Source organism: Salvelinus sp. IW2-2015, linkage group LG25 (genome assembly GCF_002910315.2).
Source record: "Salvelinus sp. IW2-2015 linkage group LG25, ASM291031v2, whole genome shotgun sequence".
NCBI classification, from domain to species: Eukaryota; Metazoa; Chordata; class Actinopteri; order Salmoniformes; family Salmonidae; genus Salvelinus; species Salvelinus sp. IW2-2015.
The window spans coordinates 16,041,508-16,067,796 of NC_036865.1; the positions used below are offsets into that span (position 1 = coordinate 16,041,508).

The 26,289-nt window shown below is 42.3% G+C and overlaps 1 protein-coding gene across 3 annotated transcripts in view; it reads left to right on the forward strand.

Moving 5' to 3' along the window:
- The window catches only part of LOC111951774 (SH3 and PX domain-containing protein 2A), a 119,508-nt gene that overhangs the window by 73,393 nt on the left and 19,826 nt on the right, over positions 1–26,289 (forward strand). Inside the window, exons 8-12 of one of the 3 annotated variants that reach the window (XM_023969977.2) lie at positions 12,926–13,039; positions 15,796–15,894; positions 21,653–21,770; positions 21,902–22,263; positions 22,362–22,411. In XM_023969977.2, the coding sequence (XP_023825745.1) occupies positions 12,926–13,039; positions 15,796–15,894; positions 21,653–21,770; positions 21,902–22,263; positions 22,362–22,411 (743 nt within the window). The remainder of the gene's footprint in view (positions 1–12,925; positions 13,040–15,795; positions 15,895–21,652; positions 21,771–21,901; positions 22,264–22,361; positions 22,412–26,289) is intronic. The other 2 variants (XM_023969978.2, XM_023969979.2) reach the window with 2 other exon arrangements.

A 26,289-nucleotide genomic window follows, 5' to 3' on the forward strand; every position in this document is an offset into this window, starting at 1 on the left:
AAACCGTAACTTTAATTCAGTACATCCTGTATAAACTCTGTGGGCTATGGCAAACAAACTTGCAACTGTCACGTTCCTGACCTATTTTATGTTATTTTGTATATGTTTAGTTGGTCAGGGCGTGAGTTGGGTGGGCATTTGTATGTTTTGTGTTTTAGATCACTGTTAATCAGCCTTATAGGGTTCTCAATCAGAGACAGGTGGTTTACGTTTTCCTTGATTGGGAACCATATATAGGCTGGCTGTTCACACTGTACTTTTTGTTTGTGGGTGATTGTCTCATGTGTTTGTGTCTGCGCACAAAAACGGGATTGTTTCGGCGTGTTAATTTCGTTTATGTAGTCTTTTCCTGCTCGTGAGTTCTTCGTGTTTTTATGTAAGTTCCATGTTCAGGTTCGTCTACGTTGTCCGTTTGTTATTTTGTATTTCTAAAGTATAGTTCGTGTCAGTGTTCGTCTGTCTTTTTTTCAATAAATCAGTTATGTCATCACACTCGCTGCGCATTGGTCTACCGATCTTCTTCTCTCTCCTCGTCCGAGGAAGAGGAGGACGACACCCGTTACGAATCCCCACCAACCGAGGACAAGCGGCGGGGAGAGCTCAACAGAGTAATCAGGACTCGTGGACTTGGGAACAGATCTTGGATGGAGAAGGACCCTGGGCTAGGTTGGTGTGAATCGCCGCTTGCGGGAGGAGAAGAGGAAGCACAGCCAGGAGCGCTGGTATGAGGAGGCAGCACGTGGAGAGGCTGGAAGCCCGAGAGGTACTCACACAAAATTTATTGGGGGGGGATAAAGGGGAGTGTGGCGAAGCCGGGTTGGTACCTGAGCCAACTCCCGGGCTTCGCGTGGAGTAAGAGGGCGTCGTACTGGTCAGACAACCGTGTTATGCGGTAAAGCGCACGGTGTTCCAGTACGCGTGCTTAGCCCAGTGCGGGCTATTCCACCTTGCCCACTGGGGGGCTATTATATGAGTAGAATTAAGTGTTGGCAAAAAAAAAAATAATTACATAAACTTAATAATCGTAAATATATTTGCAACATTATTTATTTGACTTTTTCATAGTTTCCTTGCAGTACAACCACTGAAGTTGTCAAGACAAACCATTTGTATTGTTTGCAGTAAAGTTGTGACATTTAAATCTGGAATCCTCAATGGTGAAACAGCCACGTCCGTTTGCGATATTACACTAACAAAGAAGTTACCGCAAACAACCAACACAGTTCAGTGAATTAATAGAAGACCTCCACCAGAGAGTTGTGGGTTTGACCCTGTTGTCTCACTATTGTCTCACTGAATCACTGACCTAAAGGAGAGGGCACAGAACTAAGCACAACTCAGTGGGGAGATGAGGAGAAAAGCACTGCATGGACCTGGACATAAACTTTATGAAATTACTCCTAATTTAAGTGAATGTAGTTTCTTTGGTTTATTTGTCGTGTTTGCAATGGATCCTTGCAATTGCCCCTAAAAGCTAGTTGATGGGCACTACAGTATAAAAGGAAAATAATATTTGCTTTATCCATTGCTTCCTCAGCACAACTAGTGATGCAGACAGAGACACAGATGCGGTGTCACAGATGATAAAGATTCATACAGCTGCAGGAGGCACAGATGACGATGTTAATAGATATGACAGACATACGTTGATAGTGTCACCCTGGCCTATTATTTTCTTTGTTTCTTTATTATTTTAGTTAGGTCAGGTGTGACATGGGGAATGTTTGTGTTTTTATCGGTTTTGGTGTTTATAGGCAAAGAGGTGTTGGTTAGTGTATGGGTTGTGTGAGTGATGTGTCTACTGTGTTATGTTGGTGTAAGTTGTCAGAGGAGATCTTGGGCCTGAATGGGTTCCCAATTAGAGACAGCTGATTTCTGTTGTCTCTGATTGGGAGCCTAATTATAGCTCATAGGCTTTCGTTTGATGTGGTACGTGTCTATGTAGAACGTTTGTAGCCTGTGTGTATGTGTGCACACGTATTTAGCTTCACGATCGTTTATTGTTTTGATTAGTTCGTAGTGTGTATTGTTCGTTTTGCCTTCTTCATCAATAAAAGGAGATGCTTATTTTCCTACTGCTGCGTTTTTGGTCGTCAATCCTCCACCACGACCGTGACAGAATTACCACCAAAGGACCAAGCAGCGTGTGAACAGGCAACAGGACCACCACACAGGATTTCTGGAGATGGAAGGACGAATTGGATGGAAGGACCTTGGGTCAACTGGAGAATATCGCCCGCCCAAAGCTGAGCGGGAGCAGCGAAAGCAGAGAGGCGGCGATATGAGGAGGCAGCACTGAGGCAAGGCTGGAAGCCCGTGAGTACTACCCAAAAATTTCTTGGGGGGGGCTAGGAGGTAGTGGCCAAGGGCAGGTAGGAGACCTGTGCCCACTTCCCAGGCTAACCGTGGAGAGCGGGAGTACGGGCAGACACCGTGTTACGCAGTAGAGCGCACGGTGTCTCCTGTCGTGTGGCATAGCCCAGTGCGGGTTATTCCACCTCCCCGCACTGGTAGGGCTAGATTGAGCATTGAGCCAAGTGCCATGAAGCCGGCTCTACCTATCTGGCCACCAGTGCGTCTCCTCGGGCCGGCTTACATGGCACCAGCCTACGCATGGTGTCCCCGGTTCGCCTACATAGCCCGTGCGGGTTATTCCACCTCCCGCACTGGCCGGGCGACGGGGAGCATTCAACCAGGTAGGGTTGGTCAGGCTCGGTGCTCAAGGGAGCCAGTACGCCTGCACGGTCCGGTATTTCCGGCGCCTCCCCGCCCAGTCCTGTTCCACCAGTGCCAACACCACGCACCAGGCTTCCAGTGTGTCTCCAGAGCCCTGTTCCTCCTCCACGCACTCGTCCAATGGTGCGTGTCTCCAGCCCATTACCACCAGTGCTACACCACGCACCAAGCCTCCTGTGTGTCCAGAGTCCTGTGCGTCCTGTTGCTGCTCCGCACTAGCCCTGAGATGCGTGTCCCCAGCCCGGTACCACAGTTCCGGCACCACGCACCAGGCCTACAGTGCGCCTCAGCCGGCAAGAGTCTGCCGTCTGCACGCGATGCCTGAACTGCCCGTCTGCCAAGCGCCATCTGAGCCATCCGTCTACCAGCGCCATCTGAGCCATCCGTCTACCCAGCGCCATCTGAGCCATCCGTCTACCCAGCGCCATCTGAGCCATCCGTCTACCAGCGCATCTGAGCCATCCGTCTGCCCGAGCCATTAGAGCCGCCCGTCTGTCCCGAGCCGTCAGAGCCGTTCGTCAGTCAGGAGCCGCTAGAGCCGTTCGTCAGACAGGATCTGCCAGAGCCGCCAACCAGACAGGATCTGCCAGAGCCGCCAACCAGACAGGATTGCCAGAGCCACCAACAGACAGGATCTCCAGAACGCCAACCAGACAGGATCTGCCAGAGCCGCCAACCAGACAGGATCTGCCAGATCCGCCAGCCAGCCATGTGAAGCCAGATCCGTCAGCCAGCCATGTGCAGCCAGATCCATCAGCCAGCCATGAGCAGCCAGATCCGTCAGCCAGCCATGAGCAGCCAGATCCGTCTGCCAGCCATGAGCAGCCATATCGTCAGCCAGCCATGAGCAGCCAGATCGTCAGCCAGCCATGAGCAGCCAGATCCGTAGCCAGAGCCAGATCGCAGCAGCCATGAGCAGCCAGATCCGTCAGCCAGCCATGAGCAGCCAGATCCGTCAGCCAGCCATGAGCAGCCAGATGTCAGCCAGCCATGAGCAGCCAGGGCCGTCCCTCAGTCCGGAGCTGCCGTCCCTCAGTCGGAGTGCGTCCGTCCGGAGCTGCTCCCGTCGAGTGCGTCTCAGTCCGGAGCTGCCGTCCTCAGTCCGGAGCTGCCGTCCTCAGTCGGAGCTGCCGTCCTCAGTCCGGAGCTGCCCCTTATCCTGGTGCTCTCCCTTATCCTGGTGCTCTCCCTTATCCTGGTGCTGCCCCTTAATTCAGTGGGGTTAATGTGGAGGGGGGTCATTTGGAGGAAGCTAAGGAGGCGGTTGTGACTGGTGGGGGGTGGGGACCACGATCGTGGGAGCCGCACGTGGAAGGAAGCCCACCCGACCCTCCCCTAGACTGTGTGCTGGTGCGCCCGGAGTTCGCACCTTAAGGGGGGGTTATGTCACGCCCTGGCCTTAGTATTCTTTGTTTCTTTTATTATTTTAGTTAGGTCAGGGTGTGACATGGGGAATGTTGTGTGTTTCAGGTTTTGGGTGGTTATATGGTAAAGGGGGTGTTGGTGTAGTGTATGGTTTGTGTTGAGTGTATGTGTCTAGCTGTGTCTATGTTGGGTGTAAGTTGTCTAGGAGAGTCTATGGTTGCCTGAATGGGTTCCCAATTAGAGACAGCTGATTTCTGTTGTCTCTGATTGGGAGCCCTATTTAAGGTAGCCATAGGCTTTTCGTTGATGTGGGTAATTGTCTATGTAGAACGTTTGTAGCCTGTGTGTATGTGTGCACAACGTTATTTAGCTTCACGATCGTTTATTGTTTTGATTAGTTCGTAAGTGTGTTTGTTTCGTTTTGCCTTCTTCATAATAAAGGGAATGGTTTATTTTCCTACTGCTGCGTTTTGGTCCGTCAATCCTCCACACGACCGTGACAGATAGACAGACAGATGATGTTAATCGAGATGACAAGCCATACTGTAGATATACAGACAGATGAGGATGTTGATAGAGATGACAGGCATAAAATAGATATACAGACAGATGAGGATGTTGATAGAGATGACAGACATACAATAGATATACAGACAGATGAGGATGTTGATAGAGATGACAACATAAATAACATATACAGACAGATGAGGATGTTGATAGAGATGACAGACATAACAATAGATATACAGACAGATGAGGATGTTGATAGAGATGAACATAAAATACATATACAGACAGATGAGGATGTTGATAGAGATGACAGACATACAATAGATATACAGACAGATGAGGATGTTGATAGAGATGACAGACATACGGTAGATAAGCAGACGATGAGGATGTTGATAGAGATGACAGACATAAATACATATACAGACAGATGAGGATGTTGATAGAGACGGTGGATATAGATATACGTAGAATACTGTGCAGAATTAAGCTAGACACCAAAACACCTTGAATGTGCTTTCGAAAATGCAACAGAAACAGTTGTAGCACTGGTATATTAATAGTATTTATTACTGAAAAAAGCACGTTTTTTGGGTTCCTGTCATTTGCACCTATGTGTTATAAACCTGTGTTGGCAAGGAAATCAGCACTTGTGTAGTGGGCATGTGTTTCCAAATACTTTTATTGCCTCTTGAGGATCATTGAACTCAGCCTAAGCACCTGCCATATGGGAACAAGGTTGAAAAATACAGTTGAGGCAGTCCTAGCCATCAATAACAGCTTTTATTTACTCAAACCTCTTAAAGTGACAGTGTTTTTTTTTCATACTGTATATTCAGACATCTAGCTAAGCACTTTCAAATGAAGGTACCATATTTCTACACCTTATTCCCATATTTGCTTTGATTTCAACAGCTGCCAATTTATAAAAGTGCAAATGAAAATGTTGAAATTGGGAATTTGATCTGTAAATTCTTAACAATTTAATTCTTGACTACYCAGCAAACCAAAATTAAATGTTTGTATAAAGCTTTTGGATGATGTTGCAAGAATGTTCCTGGAACCTATTTAATCTGTTCTTTAAAGTTTCCTAGAATGTTTCATTAGGTTGTGGGAACAGTCTGCTGGGAACATTGTGGGGACATCACAGAAGATATGTTCCCTCCCCCCAAAGAAATCCAGTTTTGCGGATGTTTCTTTTAGGGTGCAAAAAACATTCACCTGATGTTACAAGGACGTTCCCAGAACACATATTGTCTGTTCTTTAAAGGTTTCCAGTATCTTTCTTTAGGTTGTCGAAACATTGTGTTGATATGACGAGCTAGGTTCCCAAAACACAAACTGTCCAGTTATGCTGACATTCAGCAGATGTTTGTATCAGGGTGCACAAAACTTTATTTTGATGTTGCTATAATGTTTACAGAACAGACTTTCTGATTTCTTTAAAGGTTCCCAGAAGATTTAATTAGGTTGTGGGAACAGTGTGGGTACATTACAAGAGAGAGGTTCCCAAAACACAAAATATGCTCAGTTGTGATGGCATTCATACAATGTTTAAGTTAAGTTGCACAGGACATTCCTATAATGTTGGCAGAACACCTGGTCTAAGTTTTTGAAGGTTCCCAGTACATTGAGAGTTGTCTGGGATGTTGCAAGAATATTTTTGTGATATTCACATAGGTTTTTATTTCATTTTACCCTTATTTTACCAGTTAAAATGTTGCACAGAACATTTCCACAATGTTCCACAATTTCCAAATAAGTCAGTTTTTATGATGCTCATCACACATTTGTTTTAGGTTTAGCATACTATTCCTTTGATATTCAAGCAATATACATTTGCCCTGGTCTTGGAGGTTCTCAGAACATTTAGAAAATGTTATAATATTTTTTATCTACTATTACCGCAACATTCTCAGCATGCACATTTGTAGCCACTTAAAGCATAAGAAAGCAGATTGGATGACATCCCCATGATGTTTTTCTCCAGATTTAATGGCAATTCATATTTGAAGGTGATATAGAGATGCATGGCATTTTCTTCACAACCATATTCTTTACACTACATGCAGTACATTGACATTCTGCACATGTAGGGTTTGAACCAGCAATGTTTGATTTCCAAGCCCATTCTTTTATCCTCTGCACCACCAGGGAAGAACTCTTACAGTGGCAAGAAAAAGTATGTGAACCCTTTGAAATTACCTGGATTTCTGCATAAATTGGTCATCAAATTTGATCTGATCTTCATCTAAGTCACAACAATAGACAAACATAGTGTRMTTAAACTAATAACAMASACATTATTGTATTTTTCTTGTCTATAGTGAATACATCATTTAAACATTCACAGTGTAGGWTGGAAAAAGYATGTGAACCCCWAGGCTAATGACTTYTCCAAAAGCTCATTGGAGTCAGGAGTCAGCTAACCTGGAATCCAATCAATGAGACGAGATTGGAGATGTTGGTTAGAGCTGCCTTGCCCTATAAAAAACACTCGCAAAATTTGAGTTTGCTATTCACAAGAAGCATTGCCTGACGTGAACCATGCCTCGAACAAAAATATCTCAGAAGACCTAAGATTAAGAATTGTTGACTTGCATAAAGCTGGAAAGGGTTACAAAAGTATCTCTAAAAGCCTTGATGTTCATCAGTCCACGGTAAGACAAATTGTCTATAAATTGAGAAAGTTCAGCACTGTTGCTATTTTTCCTAGGAGTGGCCATCCTGCAAAKATGACTGCAAGAGCGCAGCACAGAATGCTCAATGAGGTTAAGAAGAATCCTAGAGTGTCAGCTAAAGACTTACAGAAATCTCTGGAACATGCTAACATCTCTGTTGACGAGTCTACRATACGKWAAACACTAAACAAGAATGGTGTTCATGGGAGGACACCACAGAAGAAGCCACTGCTGTCCAAAAAAAACATTGCTGCAAGTCTGAAGTTTGCAAACGTGCACCTGGATGTTCCACAGCACTACTGACAAAAWATTCTGTGSACAGATGAAACTACAGTWGAGTTGTTTGGAAGRAACACACAACACTATGTATGGAGAGAAAAAAAGGCACAGCACACCAACATCAAAACCTCATCCCATCTGTAATGTATGGTGGGGGGAGCATCATGGTTTGGGGCTGCTTTGCTGCCTCAGGGCCTGGACAGCTTGCTATCATTAACGGAAAAATGAATTCCCAAGTTTATCAAGACATTTTGCAGGTGAAATGTTAGGCTATCTGTCCACCAATTGAAGCTCAACAGAAGTTGGGTGACGCAACAGGACAACGACCCAAAACACAAAGTAAATMAACAACAGAAGAAAWTACGCYATCTGGAGTGGCCCAGTCAGAGKCCTGACCTCAACCCGATTGAGATGCTGTGGCATGACCTCAAGAGCAGTTCACACCAGACATCCCAAGAATATTGCTGAACTGAAACAGTTTTGTAAAGATGAATGGTCCAAAATTCCTCTTGACCGTTGTGCAGGTCTGATCCGCAACTACAGAAAACGTTTGGTTGAGGTTATTGCTGCCAAAGGAGGGTCAACCAATTATTAAATCCAAGGGTTCACATACTTTTCCCACCCTGCATTGTGAATGTTTAGACGGTGTGTTCAATAAAGACATAMACGTATAACTGTTTCTGTGTTATTAGTTTAAGCAGACTGTCTATTTTTGTGACCTAGATGAAGATCAGATCAAATTTTATGACCAATTTATGCAGAAATCCAGGTATTTCCAAAGGGTTCACATACTTTGTCTTGCCACTGTACATCTTCTTTTTCAGTATAGCCATGGCAGGATGGTCAATCAGGAATTCCATGCTTCCTTTTTTTTGCAATTTTTATTATATTTTACCAGGTAAGTTGACTGAACACATTCTCATTTACAGCAACCTGGGGAAAAGATAAATGAGCCAATAGGAMGCTGGGGATGATTAAGTGAACATGATGGTATGAGGACCAGGTTGGGACTTTAGCCGTAAAACCAGGGTTAACACCCTTATTTTTACAATAAGTGCCATGGGATCTTCAGTGACCACAGTCAGGACACCCATTTAACATCCCACCTTAAAACTGCACCCTACACAGGGTAATGCCCCAATTACTGCCTGAGGGCTTTGGGATATTATTATAGCGTCRGGTTATTTATTTTTTCAGAGGAAAGAGTGCTTCCTACTGGCCCTCCAACACCACTTCCATCAGCATCTGGTCTCCCATCCAGGGACCAACCCTGCTTAGCTTCAGAGGTAAGCCAGCAGTGGGATGCAGGGTGGTATGCTGCTGATGTAATTAATCCAGGGAAATAATGTTAACTGGGTTATACACCATCACTTCACCCATCCTCTTTTATGCTGCATACTTCTGGGCCTACATTTACAAGGTATCCAGGACTGACTGCTGATCTAGGGTCMCTTTTGCTTTTCAGATTATGTAAAATAAGTCTGGGGGGAACATATCAAGCATCTCAAAGYAGGAATTATATCRGGTGTGTTTTAAAAAAGTTGAACAGTACATTTTGACACAATGTCTACAATTTTGTAGAGTTTGTCTAAATTCTGCATTTATGACTGGATTAATACATCTGGATGAAATGAAGACAGCCTATCTTTTAGTAGATTATATCTGAGCCTCAATTTTTTTTTAAAGGTCTAAAGAAGATATGGAATTGAACCTGCAGTTTTCAGCTCTGCATTCTAATCCTTAACTCTGCACCACCAAGGGATAGCTGTAGTGTTTATTTTAGTTATCTAATATGGTCAATCAGRACACAACACAATTTCTGAGTTATTAAAATGTTCCCATCCTCTTTATGAGGTGTACTTGTAACACTGTATTTTATGACAAAATGTGTTCTGGGAACGTTCTTGCAACATCACGCAAATGTTTTATATAAATATTGTATAATCATCAGCACGACTGGACAKTTYGAGAACATTTGCCCGAAGCCTAACAAATGTTCTGGGAACTTTTACAGGACCAGTTTTGGTTTGCATGGACAATAGTACTGCTACATTGTGGTACTACCTAGAAACCTAATAACTTTTGGGGAGTGTACTTTGGTGGTTGTTACAGACGTTGTGCACGACATTTTAGTAAATGTTAGGGGAATATTTCAAGGATATTTCATTTTAAACATAAAAAAAAACATTCTTTGAATGTTTTTGGGATGTTATCTTAATGTTAGATAAAACCCTAACTAGAACTTAATGGGAATCTTAGCTAATGTTCTGGGAATGTTTCCGGTTTGCTGGATTGAGACACTTGACCACTGCCAACATGAGATACCCATGTGATAGTTATTGACGCTGGSTATTTGGCTCCTTGTTGCAGATATAGCAGAAGAAGAAAAAAWGTATTTCTAGAACAGTATACTGGACAAGCTTCCAACCGTGTCTTATACAAGTGGAAGCAAAACGGCTGTATTTTAAAGGCTCCGGTCCTAAGTACTGTACACAAGATTTTATTTATTTTAGCTCTCAGTTCTCCGTTTAATTTATTGGCACAGGATTTGTATGAAGCCACAGCTTTGGTGTAAAGACCGAACACGTTACATGGCTTGTTAGGGAATTGAGCCTTTGCCAATGTGGGGGCGCAGGGCTAGATCTAAACAGCCTTCTATTCTCTGGACCCACAMAAAGTCAATGTAAAGTACACTTAACAGCTGCTGCAGCATGTGTGATTGAATTGGTAAATTCAAATTAAACAACTCACCCATGTATATAGATTGAATAGGTTATATTCTAGGTTGGCAAATAACATCTTTGTTGTTAATCTATCTTAATACCACTCTGTTCAATTGTTTTGGATCCCTCTTCATCAAACTAACAGCTTGTAAGTTCTGCACATTATCCGGCAATTCCCTGTTTTAAATCAATATTCAACCTAGCCCCAGGCTCTGGCAGGGTTTCCCAACTGGCGGCCCGCAGGCCGATTTTGGCCCGCGCATGGTTTTATTTGGCCCTCAAAGTTTTCTGAGCAAGTTTTTTGGGAGGGACATAACAGACTAAAAACACCAGGAAATCAGCACCAAGTGATTTTCATTTAAGGAATCTGTTCTCAAGTATTCCCACACAAAATAGAGAAACACTTGATCGTATACAAATGAAAGCAAGGTTTGAAATTATTATGTTTTAGTCAAACATATCTGTTTGGGCTTCTTGCGGTCAATTTGCCGTCTACAAATTATCATCATCAACTCATGGTTAACCCTGATACCTATAATTTCTGTCTGTCTGTTATCGAATACCCCTGATTGGACGATATAAAATTGCATAATAGATCTTAAACATTATGTTCCATGATTGGTTTGGGTGAGGACTGTCCCATAGACTTGCATATCAGACATGACCAACATCATAGTGTACTGTACCTCAGCGTTCTGTTTACATTTGTAAAGTGCAGTGTTTTGTGATATATCACATAGGTTAATAGCTAACGCAGCAGGCATAAAAGAAACAYCTGAGTGGARTCCCCACATCCGGTTTTCAGGGGAAACGGAACTAGGTTGAAAATACTGTGTCTTCCAGTTTCTTCCAACTCCGCATAGGCTACATAGCTATTGACATAGCTTTAGCTTACATAGCTCTAATACATATTGTTAGGCAAGTAAGTATTTACATTTCACAGCATTGCTCCACAAGACAGTCAGTGAACTCATAGAGGTTGGAGAAGCAGTGAATGTTCCATGGAACCCTCCAGTCTTCTTTATGAGGGTTGTGAAGAGCTGTCAGCCATCTTGGATTCTGGTTACCACAACAAATAGAGCATTCGTGGRGCGCCACATCACAGGGGAGGTTTAACGAGGGTGTTTTGTCACTTCACTCTCCTGCGGTGAACAGCCATGACCTCTCCAGAGCAAAGCGACAGAGAAATGGTATTGATTAGCCTACGTGGCAGCAGCGCTGGGGTTCGTGCAAAAGAGTTAATAGCGATCAAGGTTACTGGCTGTAGCCAGTCAGGCACTGAAAAAAATTGTCTATGTATTGTTTCCCATCCACTYTGTGAGTGACCATATGACTCAGAAATGGACCCAAACATGCGTGACTCACAAGGCCCTGGAACTTAAATCTCACTGTTCATTTTAATACATCATTTATTTCCATGCACTAAGAACATCAATATTTTCTTACATTATTTGTTCGATGAAGCTGTCCTGTGTATGCTCAATACTGTACCTTTCACTCAGACCTTTGTCTGGTATCCAACTGACTGAGTAATTCAGTCATATCCCAAGGAAATAAATAAAATCAAGCAAGACGTTGAGTGTTTTGCCAGTAACGTCCCACCCATTTAAATTATGATTGATGTTGATGAAAGTCAGGGCTAACAAGGCCAAATCAGGATTTATGTCGTCACAAAGACATCCCAAACCAGATGTGATGTTGTTGGGCTTGGGGATAGAGACTATAAAGTACACAGTGAGCTAACATTAATAATATGCATGTCAATCTCTCCTGGCTCAAAGTAGAGGAGAGATTAACTTGAGCACTACTTGTATTTGTGAGAAGTATTGACATGCACCAAGCTGTCTGTTTAAACTACTAGTAYACAGCTCAGACACCCATGCATACCTCAAMAGACATGACACCAGAGTTCCCTTCACAGTCCCCAAGTCCAGAAAAGACTATGGGAGGCGCACAGTACTAAATACTACATTGAACTCTATTCCACATCAAGCAACTGATGCAAGCAGTAAAATCAGATAAAAAACCCCGGATAAATACACCTTATGGAACAGCAGGGACTGTGAAGAGACACACATGCACAGACACACAAGTACACACCCACACATGATAACATACTGTAGGCACTATACACACACGTACACATGGATTTTGTGTTGATCGGGAGTCCCATAGGGCGGCGCACAATTGGCCCAGGGTCGTCCGGGTTAGTGGAGGGTTTGGCCGGGTGGGTAKGCCGTCATTGTAAATAAGAATTTGTTCTTAACTGTCTTGCCTAGTTATATAAAGGTAAAAATATATAAATTGAATCAGGGTCTATAAACTAGAACAGACATTTTTCTTGAAATGGAGGAGGAACACTCCTCTAAAGTCCTTTATCAGATTATTTTATAAACCGTACTGAAAGATGCTGTGCTAGTCATGTTGAACGAACATCCTACAAAATCTGTCTCGTTTAAGGCAAGTCCCAACGGTAATTGATTTAATCCTAAATAATTGTTCTATAATTGGAATTTTCAGGGTAGGTGTCTATTCCAATAGGCAATGAATAACCAGTAATTTACCAGGTACTGTATGATCACTTTTTACCTTACAGTACCTCCATTGACCTCCCTCTCTCTGTGCCCCTAGGCTGGTGGTTTGTCAGTACAGCGGAAGAGCAGGGCTGGGTCCCTGCCACCTACCTGAACACCCACAGCAACACACGAGATGAACTGGAGCTGGGCGCCTCCAAGTCCGGGGAAGGTAAGAGCTCCACACCACTTTGAATACAGGAAGAAAGCTTGTACAATACATCTACTATTCAAGCTGCACCACAATACCGACCATGTTAGCCTTCGTCACTTCCAGCAACATGGTGACATTTAGGGACCTACAACCTCCCCTCACCCATCTCTAAAAGGGTACAGTAGTYTGACTCCCACCCCCGACCCACCGCYGACTGACGCTCACGTCCCTCGTCCAGTGAGAACACCCTTCTCTGTGCTGTTATCCACTMTAAGCACCCCTGAACAAGCTCCAGATTCAGCCCTGAGTAAATAGGCTGGAGAAGGATTGCCAGGGCCTAAGCCACAACTCTGGGCTGAGGTGCACTGAGTGACGTACTGTACTCTACAGTAGCAGTGTAGAAATTCTATACTAAAAAGAGGTTACCTCCTTGGAGTTTTGGACGGTGAACGAATGAAAGAGGTGCATGTTTGATTCACTGTAGGGATTGAGCTGTGAGGAAGATGTTTATGTGAGTCTGTTGCTAGTAAAGTCATGTCTGATGTTAATTATTCCGGGCCCTGAGATAAATTCATACAGACTGATCAGTGCCTAGCCTTTTCACTCTCCACTCTCTCACGGACAAGTGCAAATCATTATTTTACAGTAGGCAACTTTAAAGATGGAAATCATTTACTTGCATCTTACTGTTCCAAGCAAACATTCAGATTTTCCAGCACTCTGGCAAAACAAGCATTTACTGTAACGAGTGTCGACTCCAAAACACTGTGACCCACATTCCTAGGACCGGCGTTATGGGCGGGCCTTAGGKGGCCTGGCTCGCCCTACCGTACCTTCTTGCCCTTCCCAATAAAATATATAAATATTGATAATTTATTTGACCGAGATGCTCGCCGACAGAAAGACACATAATTTTCTGATAAAGCAGCGAAATAGCGAAATAGCACCCTTCTGTCTCAGTATTTGTAGCCCATGTATCKTATGCTGTCTGTCTTAAAGGACTGTGGCATGTCATACTGTTTTTCGCCCGCCGGTATCAGATACATGGGCTATTTATAGTAAAGCAGGGGGGCGTTGTTTCACTCACTTAGATGCTTTCTCCAGGGACATAGTTTCAGCCACTTTTAAGGAAAGTTGGCGAGTGCACTGTTTTGATTGTGGAATTATTTTGGACGAAGGTAACCTACTTTTTGAAGTGRTTTGTTTGACAATCAAATGAAAACATCATGACTGGTTGTGTTCATGCCACATTGAAAGGTAATACATTTTTACAGTTAAATTACATATCTTTAGTATAAAACCCATACCAAAATAAAACGTGCCTCCCTATGGAAATCAAATGCCCGTCCAACTGATTCGTTCTGGCGCCAGCCCTGTACATCCCCCCCTGGCACTGTAGATCTTTTGACTGGAGGAGAGAGGAGATGGCATACAGCACATAATGTAGTGAATTAGCCTCTTTAGTCCAATAGTTACAAARTATTCTCAATGGGCTTCTTTCTCCCAAGGCATGCATCCAAAATGCATATCCATTCCTTATAAAAAATTAAACATTTTTAAAGAAGGAATTAATCTCTCTGTTAGTGAGACAGCTTTCTGGATTTTCACATTTACACGAACCCCCCCCCCCCCACACACACACACACACACACACACACACACACACACACACACACACACACACACACACACACACATAGCAGACGCTGCCAGAGCGGTCAGGGGACAATCTGTCAGTGTAATTAGCGTTTATGTGTCTAATCAGTCATGGGAATACCTCAGGATCCATAAACTCTCTCTGTCAGCCCTGTGGATTGTGCTCCATAGCACTCTGTAAGACACTTTCATTGAGATGGGGCTCTTGTGGCGAACAGGACTTGGAACACATTATATGGCTTCAGCTGAAGATGTTGACGTTTGGACTGGAGGATATGACAGTGTAAATGGGGAATTTCTTCCTCATTGRAGAAAGACTATCACATTAATGAGAAACACTTGGATATGTTCCTACTGGGGTGGGCATATTTCATCATTTGTTTTTATTCTGTAATACCTATGATAGGCCTTCTCAGATTGACTCATCCAATATAATGGTTATCAATCTGTCTTCTGACATTAGTGTTCTGGAGGAGTATGTGGGTCAGTTGTTGTATATTTTTGAGCAGGTACTTCGAAAAATGTGTAATTCAAGTTTTTCAGCTCCCAGAGTACGTACCTCTCAATTTTTGCCTGAAATCTCAACTTCATGCTAAACGTTGAGATTAGTGCTCTGGTTTAGTGATGGAAATCTTTTCCTTGAACTAGATAATTATATAAGCCTTGCCGTTTATAGTGTTGGAATGTGACAAAAGATCCCTCCGAAGCTCCTAATCATTCCCGTCTCCTGCATTTAACTAACAAAAACCCTCAACAATTATAGACCTGTTGTGGCTGCTGCCAAAGCAATTCAGCTGGTCTATTAGTTACATACTATTCCCAAGCAGCAATGTGTTCCCCAGATGCTCCTGCAGGACAGGATGGGAAAACCATGCTAACAATCCTCGCTAATTACCAGCCAGAAGATGTCCATGGCTTACATTTCCTGTGTAACATTCATTCACCCCCATCACTGTCCAGTCCTTCCATTGCAATGTGGTGTTTTTGTTTCCATGTTTGCCATGTGACTAACTAATAACAGAGTTGAATCCATGTCGTTTGTGATATATGTGCCTGCCTTTTATGTCTCTGTCYCCACTTGTGTGTGTTTGTGTCTGGTCACCATGTGCGTGGTTCAGTCACTAAACGACGTAAGGCCCATCTGAAGAGGCTGGACCGGAGATGGACCCTGGGGGGAATGGTCAGCAGGCAGCAGAGCCGAGGTGATCTGAGACAGGGTGCCCACCTCCTCATCTTCCTTCACCCCTCATCCCTCTATCCTCTGACCCCTCACCTGTCCTCTTCTCCTGTCCCCATTGTACCTTGTCCTGTCTTCTCTCATACCTGATTAGGGTTGCAAAGCTACCTGTAATTCACCAAAGTTTACAGAATCTTCAAGTAATCTATGGCAATCTATGGTAATTTAGATAATTTATACTTGAGTTTCTAGTGGATATACCATATGGTTAAAGAGAAAATAGCCTAATTAATAAAAAAAAAAAGCATCTAATCAATAATGGCATTATTTCAATTCATTCTTCCAACTATTTACTTTTTTTCACAACTTCCACCAGTTTGGCACCATAACATTTACAACAAAGACATATTTACATGGTAAAATCCATAAAAGTGTGTCATATTTCATGCTGAAACSCTCATATTAAACACCAATGGTATTCACTAAGTTGATGGTTTATATTTAGGATAATGTTTTACGGCTTTGTCATTTTATTATTTTTTTAATTTTTTAAAATCATTTTACAGACACCTGTGATAATCTGACGTACCCAAAAGGGCCACTAGATCTTGTGATAAATTACATAAAATCCTTGAAAGTTACCTGGTAGTTTACTGATAAACTTCTAAAGTTTCTAGTAAAATACCCTCGCTTTGCCACCCTACAACTGATGCCTAATGTATTGTCTTGTCATATGCTGTCTGCCACACCGTCATGACCCACACCCAATAATCACTAACATCGTTATTATCCAGCTAATTAACAGTCCAGCCATGTCATTACCATGCTAAACAGGTTTTCACATCCACAGTGGTGGCTTGCAACAGTTACAGATTTGACCTTATGCAGAAGATAAACTTACAAAAAAATTTACCATCTTGTTGTTTCAAGACTACTACATTCAAGTGTAGAAACTGAGTAGTTTCTGCACTTGAATGTAGTAGTCTTGAAATCAATGATGAAGTCAGCAACTTATATTTCAGTGTTGGAAATTGAGTGAAATTATATTACAGTATATAATAAGATTGCCTCATGTAAGCAGTTCATTTTAATTCACCGCTATGTGCAACTCTAATCTTTTCTGAATTACAGCTATAGATATAGCTACACAACTATCTAAAAGTCATAGCATAATTGACTTTGGTAGGCCGCATAAAATATTTTGCCACTTTGTTTGGCTTTTTACAAGCAAATTAAACATGAACACATACAGTGCATTCGGAAAGTATTCAGACCCCTTKACTTTTTAAACATTTTGTTACGTTACAACCTTATTCTTAAATGGATAAAATCGTTTTTTCCCACATCAATCTACACACAWTACCCCGTAATGACAACGYAAAAACAMAWTKTTTATTTTYTTTGTAAAAAATGTAAATATTTATAAAGGAAATATGACATTTACATAAGTATTCAGACCCTTTACTCAGTACTTTGTTGAAGSACCTTTGGCAGCGATTATAGCCTCGAGTCTTCTTGGGTATGACGCTACAAGCTTGGCACACCTGTATTTGGGGAGTTTCTCCCATTCTTCTCTGCAGAGTCTTTCAAGCTCTGTCAGGTTGGATGGGGAGCGTCGCTGCACAGCTACTTTCAGGTCTCTCCAGAGATGTTCGATTGGTTTCAAGTCCGGGCTCTGGCTAGGCCACTYGAAGACATTCAGAGACTTGTCCCAAAGCCACTCCTGTGTTGTCTTGGCTGTGTGTTTAGGGTCATTGTCCTGTTAAAAGGTGAACCTTCGCCCCAGTCTGAGGTCCTGAGTGCTCAAGGATCTCTCTGTGCTTTGCTCCATTCATCTTTCTCTCTATCCTGACTAGTCTTCCAGTCCCTRCCGCTGAAAAACATCCACACAGAATTTWTWTTWWTWTTTTWATTTAACCTGATGCTGCCACCTCCATGCTTCAACGTAGGGATGGTGCCAGGTTTCCTCCAGACGTGKCGCTTGGCATTCAGGCCAAAGAGTTCAATATTGGTTTCATCAGACCAGAGAATCTTATTTCTCATGRTCTGAGAGTCTTTAGGTGCCTTTTGGCAAACTCCAAGTGGGCTGTSATGTGCCTTTTACTGAGGAGTGGCCTCCGTCTGGCCACTCTACCATAAAGTCTTGGGGACCAATGCTACAGAAATRTTTTGGTATCCTTCCCCAGATCTGTGCCTCGACACAGTCCTGTCTCGGAGCTCTACGGACAATTCTTTCGWCCTCATGGCATGGTTTTTGCTCTGACATGCACTGTCAACTGTGGGACCTTACATAGACAGGTGTGTGCCTTTCCAAATCATGTCCAATCAATTGAATTTGCCACAGGTGGACTCCAATCAAGTTGTAGAAACATCTCAAGGATGATCAATGGAAACAGGATGCACCTGAGCTCAATTTCAAGTCTCATAGCAAAGGGTCTGAATACTTATGTAAATAAGGTATTTCTGTTTTTTATTTGTAATAAATTTGCAAAGATTTCTAAAATCCTGTTTTTGCTTTGTCATTATGGGGTATTGTGTGTAGATTGATGAGGGGGAAAAAATATTTGATCCATTTTAGAATAAGAGTATAACGTAACAAAATGTGAAAAAGTCAAGAGGTCTGAATTCTTTCAAAATACACTGTGTGTACTTTTCAAAAGGAGTTAAAAAGACAGACGTTTATCGACTGGAGGTGTTAAGAGCGAGCAGGTCTCCCGATGGACCAGGCCAGGAAAGAGTTTTATTCATCTTTCGGAGAAAGTGTGAAACGTGTTTGTGCTTGCACACATTAGCCTTGCCTCGAGCCAGGTTTTTTTGACAGGGGATGCAGTTGGATTGCTGACAGCGGAGTAAGGATAAGCTATTTGAGTCCAGCCCAAGGTTTGTGCTTGGCAACAGTGTCCACAGTGCACACAAAAAATGTACGGCCTCTGGAGTAAAAAGAGATTTTTCCACTGCAGGAACTAAATCTCGCATGTAAAAAAGAAAAGAAAAAGAAGCTGAAATAGCGCTGACTGCAGGAAAATAATGTATAAAAGTTATGCAAGCGATGCATGTTGTGGTTAACATAATATCTGATTCAGAGATTCCCCCCTGCTGGTGAATGTGAGATCAGGAAGGTTGAACAGGGTTGCCCCTGTACAGACAGCCCTACCAGACCTTAAACAGAGAGACCGGAGGTCCCATAGGTCAGTGCAGAGGAAAACAAAGCATACAGGAAGTGGCATTTTCGGTTCTATTTACACGGCTGTACATGAGCCTATTTCTTTGAAAGTAATAGGAATTTTAACTATATCCTTATTCAGTTCTTTTAAATCACTGAGTGAGACTCAACATGGGCAGAGGAAAGGAGACAGATATCAGATAGGAATCCAGTGATTCCAGAGGTATTCAAATGGTCTTGGCATGAAGATAGGATATCCCCTCTTCTCTCTTTACTCTGCTGGGCAACATTCCTTCCTTCTGCCTGTGTTTTACGGTGTGATAAGATGAGACCTCTGGTCTGTAATGACAGGAAGTACTGTCACTGAGCGTGCCCTCTGGCCTTTTGGGAAGTTACAAATCAAGATGGCGTCTCTGTTCTCTATCATCAGCCGAGTTTACAGAGGCTGACCGCCACCATGCCATTAGTCCACTCTGTCGTTGCCCACTGGACASAGTCATCAATTCAGCGTCTATTCCACGTTGGTTTAACGTAATGTAATTGAAATGACGTGGAAACAACTTTGATTCAACCAGTGTGCCCACTGGGTTAGAACTGTTTTCCTCATTTCAAAAGACTAGTGTTTGTGAGTTTATTTTGCCCCATATTTACACCGAAKAATCAACTATCATGACATCAAGTCAAGGTAATTGTCAGTTGCTGCAGGAAGGCATTTTCAGTATGAAGTGATTGACATCATATTATTCATTTGATTATTTTTTACCTTTATTTAACTAGGCATTTAATTAGTGTCCCTGATTCTTGGAAGCCTTTGATAGTAAAATGCTGGATATCTTTGTGGATCTGACAGAATCAATCACATCAGAACTACACACAGAGACATATCATTAAGTCAACAGACTTCTATATTATGTGGCCTAGATACAGTACCTTCAGAAAGTATTCACACCCCTTGAGTTTTCCTAGATATCTCTTGATTTGATTTCACTTCCTCTGAGATGTTTATACCATTGTTCGAGTAGGGAGACYGGGGTTGGTTGTCTCACAGGTTGGTTGTCACAGTGCTTATTACTCAAAATAGTTMATTAAGGAATATTATCCATACTTTGTAACTTTTATTGAAAAGMGGAAAGGGAGAGCTTTTTTCCAAGCCTATTTGTGAGTTCCAAGGTCATTCAGATTCAGAACTTTTAATGTCCTCAGAGAGGCAYATTCATCCTGCAGCAGTCATAAAACATATCACATCTGGTAAATAACATCTTAATTAGCATTGGGGGGGTTAGGGATGGTTGTCACATTGATGTTTGGGTTGCTTGTCACAATCTGACAACCGTCCCCATTGTAACAATGTACCCAAAAGCTAAATGACATTGAAAAACGCCTTGAAGACTTATTTTCCGGATGTTGAAAAGACGTAAATGTTTCACAAGTTTGGACAGCACAGTACAGCACAGCACAGTACAGTCTAGTAGAGTTTAATTCAGCAGAGTACAGTACAATTGAATTTAATTCAKTAGAGTACAGTATAWTAGAGTACAGTGCGGTGCAGTTTAATTCAGTAGAGTACAGTAGAGCAAGTACTGTACAGTTGAGTTTATTTCAGTAGAGTAGCGTAACAGTATATAAGATTACAGTGCAGTACAGTAGAACAAAGTAGAAGGAACAAGTTGAGTTTTAGTTTCAGTAGAGTACCGTACTCTACCTTAACTGTGCTGTACTCTAAATGTCTGTTCTGTACCGAACTATAGTCTACTTTACCTTTCTTTACAACTGTACTCTACTGTATACCTCTCTTTCCAAACTTGTGAAACTCTATGATTGGTTCAGATTTGGTCCAATCTGGCCTACTTGTCAAAACTGTGAGTCATGTGATTCCGACTGAGAGTCAGAAACATTCACACACACACATTCACACAGACAGACAAACACACACACACTTTTTTCAAACTGTTCCTGTTTGAAAAAGCATTCCTTGTTTTCAACAAAAAATTTATTTAACACAAATGTTTACAGCTTTACTTTTTTCATCTTCTTTCAAATATTTCATTTTCATCCAAATATGAATGGTTACTGTTTTGTTAAGCATTGATATTACAATTTGAGTGGAGTAAGAACTACAATGTCAAAGCAAATACTCAATTATGTTGAATTTATTTGAATGTATTTATTTGTATTATTTTAGAAATACTGTTMWATAAATAAAGGCTTCACTTTTTCTAAAACTTTGTAAATTGGCTCAATTGTTGCTGAAAAACCAATTGCAAACACTGTGACAACCAACCCCATACTGTGTGACAACCAACCCCGGGATGGGACCGGGTGTCACAAGTGGACAGCGTGTGTTGAATGGCTTATAATTCCATGTTGGAATACGTTATGAGGATTAAAATGGTCCCCATTTCAACTCAAGACCTTAGTCTCTCCTAATATTGAAAATAGTCTTGTAAGATATACTGGTCCTGAGAAATACACTTATTGATAAATAGTGACAATCAACCCCGGTCTCCCCTACCTCCTATAAAATGTTGACATATTTTAAATTTGTTTGAGTAATGTTTTGTTATTGAAGCAGCGTAGTARGTATGAAACTGACGTGAGTCTCTTGTGTTCCCACGCCCTCTCTGTGGCCCGCCAGAGGAGAAGTATATGACGGTTCAGCCATACACCAGCGAGGGGAAGGATGAGATCGCCTTTGAGAAAGGAGTCATTGTGGAGGTCATCCAGAAGAACCTGGAGGGCTGGTGGTTCATCAGGTAAGGCCATGATTTGTGCTCCAACCACAATATAAACTGTTGCCTGTTTATGCTGTCTCTTGATTATGGTTATTCTCACTCATGATCACCTCCTCTCTTCCCTTTACCTCCATCCTCAACTCTCTCCTCAGGTACCAGGATAAGGAGGGATGGGCCCCGGCCTCCTACCTGAAGAAGGTGAAGGAGGATTTCTCTCCCCGTAGTAGTAATAAGAAGAACCCCTTAACTGGCCCTGTGGAGATAATCGGCAACATCATGGAGATCAGCAACCTGCTCAACAAAAAGGCCCTGAGTGAGAAGGATGTGCAGACAGAMAGCCAGTCAGAGGACACCCCCCTGACCACCCTCTCCCTGGCCAAGAGGCAGATCAGCCTGCCCATACCCTGCTCTAGCTCGGACTTCAGCCCTGGTGCCGTCCTGGTGGACGGAAAGGTCAAAGCAGAACCGGCCTCTCCAGCCATAGGCCGCATCACTCCTCAGAGAATAGAGATTGGTGAGTTGTCATTCAGAGACGGAATTGGAAGGCATAGCGGTTTGWTAAACTAATACACTCACAGAATTTAAACCACAATCTCATTTTCTTCTATCTAGGCTCCCCGATCCTCAGACAAAAGCCACCTCCTCGAAGAGATGCAACTCTGGTCAGTATGAAAAAAAAAATTTACAGTGAAGTCGGAAGTTTACATACACCTTAGCCAAATACATTTAAACTCAGTTTTTCACAATTCCTGACACCAATTTATTTAAGAATGTGAAATGTCAGAATAATAGTAGAGAATGATTTATTTCAGCTTTTATTTATTTCATCACATTCCCAGTGGGTCAGAAGTTTACATACACTCAATAGTATTTGGTAGCATTGCCTTTAAATTGTTTAACTTGGGTCAAACGTTTCGGTAGCCTTCCACAATCTTCCCACTGTAAGTTGGGTTAATTTTGGCCATTCCTCCTGACAGAGCTGGTGTAACTGAGTCAGGTTTGTAGGTCTCCTTGCTCGCACACGCTTTTTCAGTTCTGCCCACACTCCAATACCTTGACTTTGTTGTCCTTAAGCCATTTTGCCACAACTTTGGAAGTATGCTTGGGGTCATTGTCCATTTGGAAGACCCATTTGCGACCAAGCTTTAACTCCTGACTGATGTCTTGAGATGTTGCTTCAATATATCCACATAATTTTCCTCCTCATGACGCCATCTATTTTGTGATGTGCACCAGTCCCTACTGCAGCAAAGCACCCCCACAGCATGATTCTGCCACCCCCGTGCTTCACGGTTGGATGGTGTTAATCGGCTTGCAAGCCTCCCCCTTTTCTCCAAACATAACGATGGTCATCATAGCCAAACAGTTCTATTTTTGTTTCGTCAGACCAGAGGACATTTCTCCAAAAAGTACGATCTTTGTCCCCATGTGCAGTTGCAAACCGTAGTCTGGCTTTTTTTATGGTGGTTTTTGGAGCAATGCTTCTTCCTTGCTGAGCGGCCTTTCAGGTTATGTCGATATAGGACTCATTTTACTGTGGATATAGATACTTTTCTACCTGTTTCCTCCAGCATCTTCACAAGGTCCTTTGCTGTTGTTCTGGGATTGATTTTCACTTTTCGCACCAAAGTACGTTCTTCTCTCGGAGACAGAACACGTCTCCTTCCTGAGCGGTATGACAGCTGCGTGATCCCATGGTGTTTATACTTGCGTACTATTGTTTGTACAGATGAACGTGGTACCTTCAGGTGTTTGGAATTGTTCCCAAGGATGAACCAGACTTGTGGAGGTCTATATATTTTTTCTGAGGTCTTGGCTGATTTCTTTTGATTTTCCCATGATGTCAAGCAAAGAGGCACTGAGTTTGAAGGAAGGCCTTCAATACATTCACAGGTACACCTCCAATTGACTCAAATGATGTCAATTAACCTATCAGAAGCTTCTAAAGCCATGACATCATTTTCTGTTAAAGGCACAGTCAACTTAGTGTATGTAAACTTCTGACCCACTGGAATTGTGATACAGTGAGTTATAAGTGAAATAATCTGTCTGTGAAAAATTGTTGGAAAAATGACTTGTGTCATGAACAATGTAGATGTCCTAACTGACTTGCCAAAACTATAGTTTGTTAACAAGAAATTTGTGGATTGGTTGAAAAACAAGTTTTAATGACTGCAACCTAAGTGTATGTAAACGTCCGACTTCAACTGTACTTAGCTTAAGTTGGAAGTTGGACTGCATGGCCAATTGTTATTGTTTCCTTTCTACACTAGAACCGCCAAAGGCCAACGCCCACTGACTTTTGATTTTATAAAAAATATATAAATAATGCCCCCCCAAAAATGCAACATCCTGCTCCTTCCCTGACTTTTCCAAAATGTTTGTATATATTTTACATTGCTGATTTGTCAGATAAAAAAAAAAAAAAAAAAAAAACACAAATACAAAGTATTAAGAGCCTTTTAACAGTTTTTCTTACACACCTATTCCCAACTTAACCCTCCAAGACAATGCACTGTAGGACGTTGGTACCCATCCAACTACTAATGCATATCTCTCTCCTCACTGAAATTAATGACAAATGGATGAATCGCATAATTGCGCAAGTTACTTCACAATTGAAATTAAATTAGGCCTAAATGATAAGGAGTGTGAAGATGTTGTATTTCATTTAGAAAGCCAATAGTGTAATAATGAGTTTGTAATTAAAGAGCAGCAGTAAATAACAATAGCGGGCGTATATACAGGGGGTTCCGGTACAGAGTCAATGTGCGAGGGCACCGGTGTCGAGGTAATTGAGGTAATATGTACATGTAGGCATAGTTATTAAAGTGACTATGCATAAATAACAACAGAGAGTAGAAGCAGCGTAGAAGGGGGTCAAATAGTCTGGGTAGCCATTTGATTAGCTGTTCAGGGGTCTTATGGCTTGGGGGTAGAAGCTGTTTAGAAGCCTCTTGGACCTTGACTTGGCGCTCCGGTACCACTTGCCGTGCGGTAGCATAGAGTACATGTCTATGACTAGGGTGGCTGGAGTCTTTGACAATTTTTAGGACCTTCCTCTGACACAGCCTGGTATAAAGGTCCTGGATGGCAGGAAGCTTGGCCCCGGTGATGTACTGGGCCAAACGCACTACCCTTTGTAGTGCCTTGCGGTCAGAGGCAGCAAATTGCTGGGAAAAAATCCCCATCAATCTACACATAATACCCCATAATGCGGAAGAGCTTGGTTTTGTTTGTTTGGAAAGTTTGTTGTTTGAAAGTGTATTGGAAGTTATTGGTAGCTAGCTAGCTTCTTAGTTTGGATCCCGCGATGCAGTTGGCATCAGTTTCTGGGAYTGCTTGTCTCTTTCCAGTGATCCTGCCGACCAAGGACGGGTGTGAGGAGCTATTTGGCGTCGCAGCTAGCCTAGCTGCTAGCTAGCTGCATATCAAGCTAGTGGGGTTTTCTTTAACACAGCCCGCAACGYRGTTAGCCATTGTGGCTAGGACTGCAGATTGTCCCGGGTTTGTGGTTGTCTAGATCCCTGCTGTTTGTTGTTTTCAATCTTCCCCGTGACCTGCCCTGTCTGGAACTGCGAGGAGTAACWGTGTAACCTACGTWGCTAGCTACCATGACAAAGACCAAAGCCAGCGGGAGTACCGTTGAGGACAGTGGTGTCTCTCTATTACACATGAAGGATCTTTTAAATGAACAAAAAGAGACCTACAAGCAGTTGTTACAACAACAATAAAATAACTTCAAGTGTTTTGTCCAAATACTCGTGGATTCTACAAATAAAAGAATATACGTCCTGACTAGAGGTCGACCGATTCTGATTTTTCAATCCTGAATCTGATTATTGGAGGACCAAAAAAAGCCGATACCGATTAATCTGGAATTGAAAAACTGTATGGTCGAAAGAGATGGGGCAGAATGAGTGGCAAATAAGTCTGGCTGCACATCTGACTGGCTTACTTACTGCAAATTGAGAAAATATTTGACTAAATTCAACAAAAAGAAGAAGAAACTGTATTATGAAGCCAAGATCAATGATATAAAAACTTTGGAGTACTTTAAATTAAATTATGGGCAGAAAGACAAATTCAACTCCATCTTTCATCGAATCAGATTCATCACGAGACCATTTGATGTTGGCAAATATTTTAAGGACTATTTCATTGGCAAAGTGGGCAAACTTGGGCAGGAAATGCCAACAACGAACAGTGAACATTTTTATTCATGCATAAAAAAAACTAATAGTTAATGAAAAGCATTGCAAGTTTGAATTTTGTAAAGTTAGTGTGGGAGAGGTGGGAAAATTATTGTTATCGATCAATAATGACAAACCTCCTGGCATTGACTACTTAGATGGAAAGGATGGTAGCTGACTCTATAACCACTCCTATCTGTCATATTTTTTATCTGAGCCTAGAGGACAGTATTTGTCCTCAGGCCTGGAGGGAAGCCAAAGTAATTCCGCTACCCAAGAGTGGTAAAGCGGCCTTTACTGGTTCTAACAGCAGACCTATAAGCTTGCTGCCAGCTCTTAGCAAACTG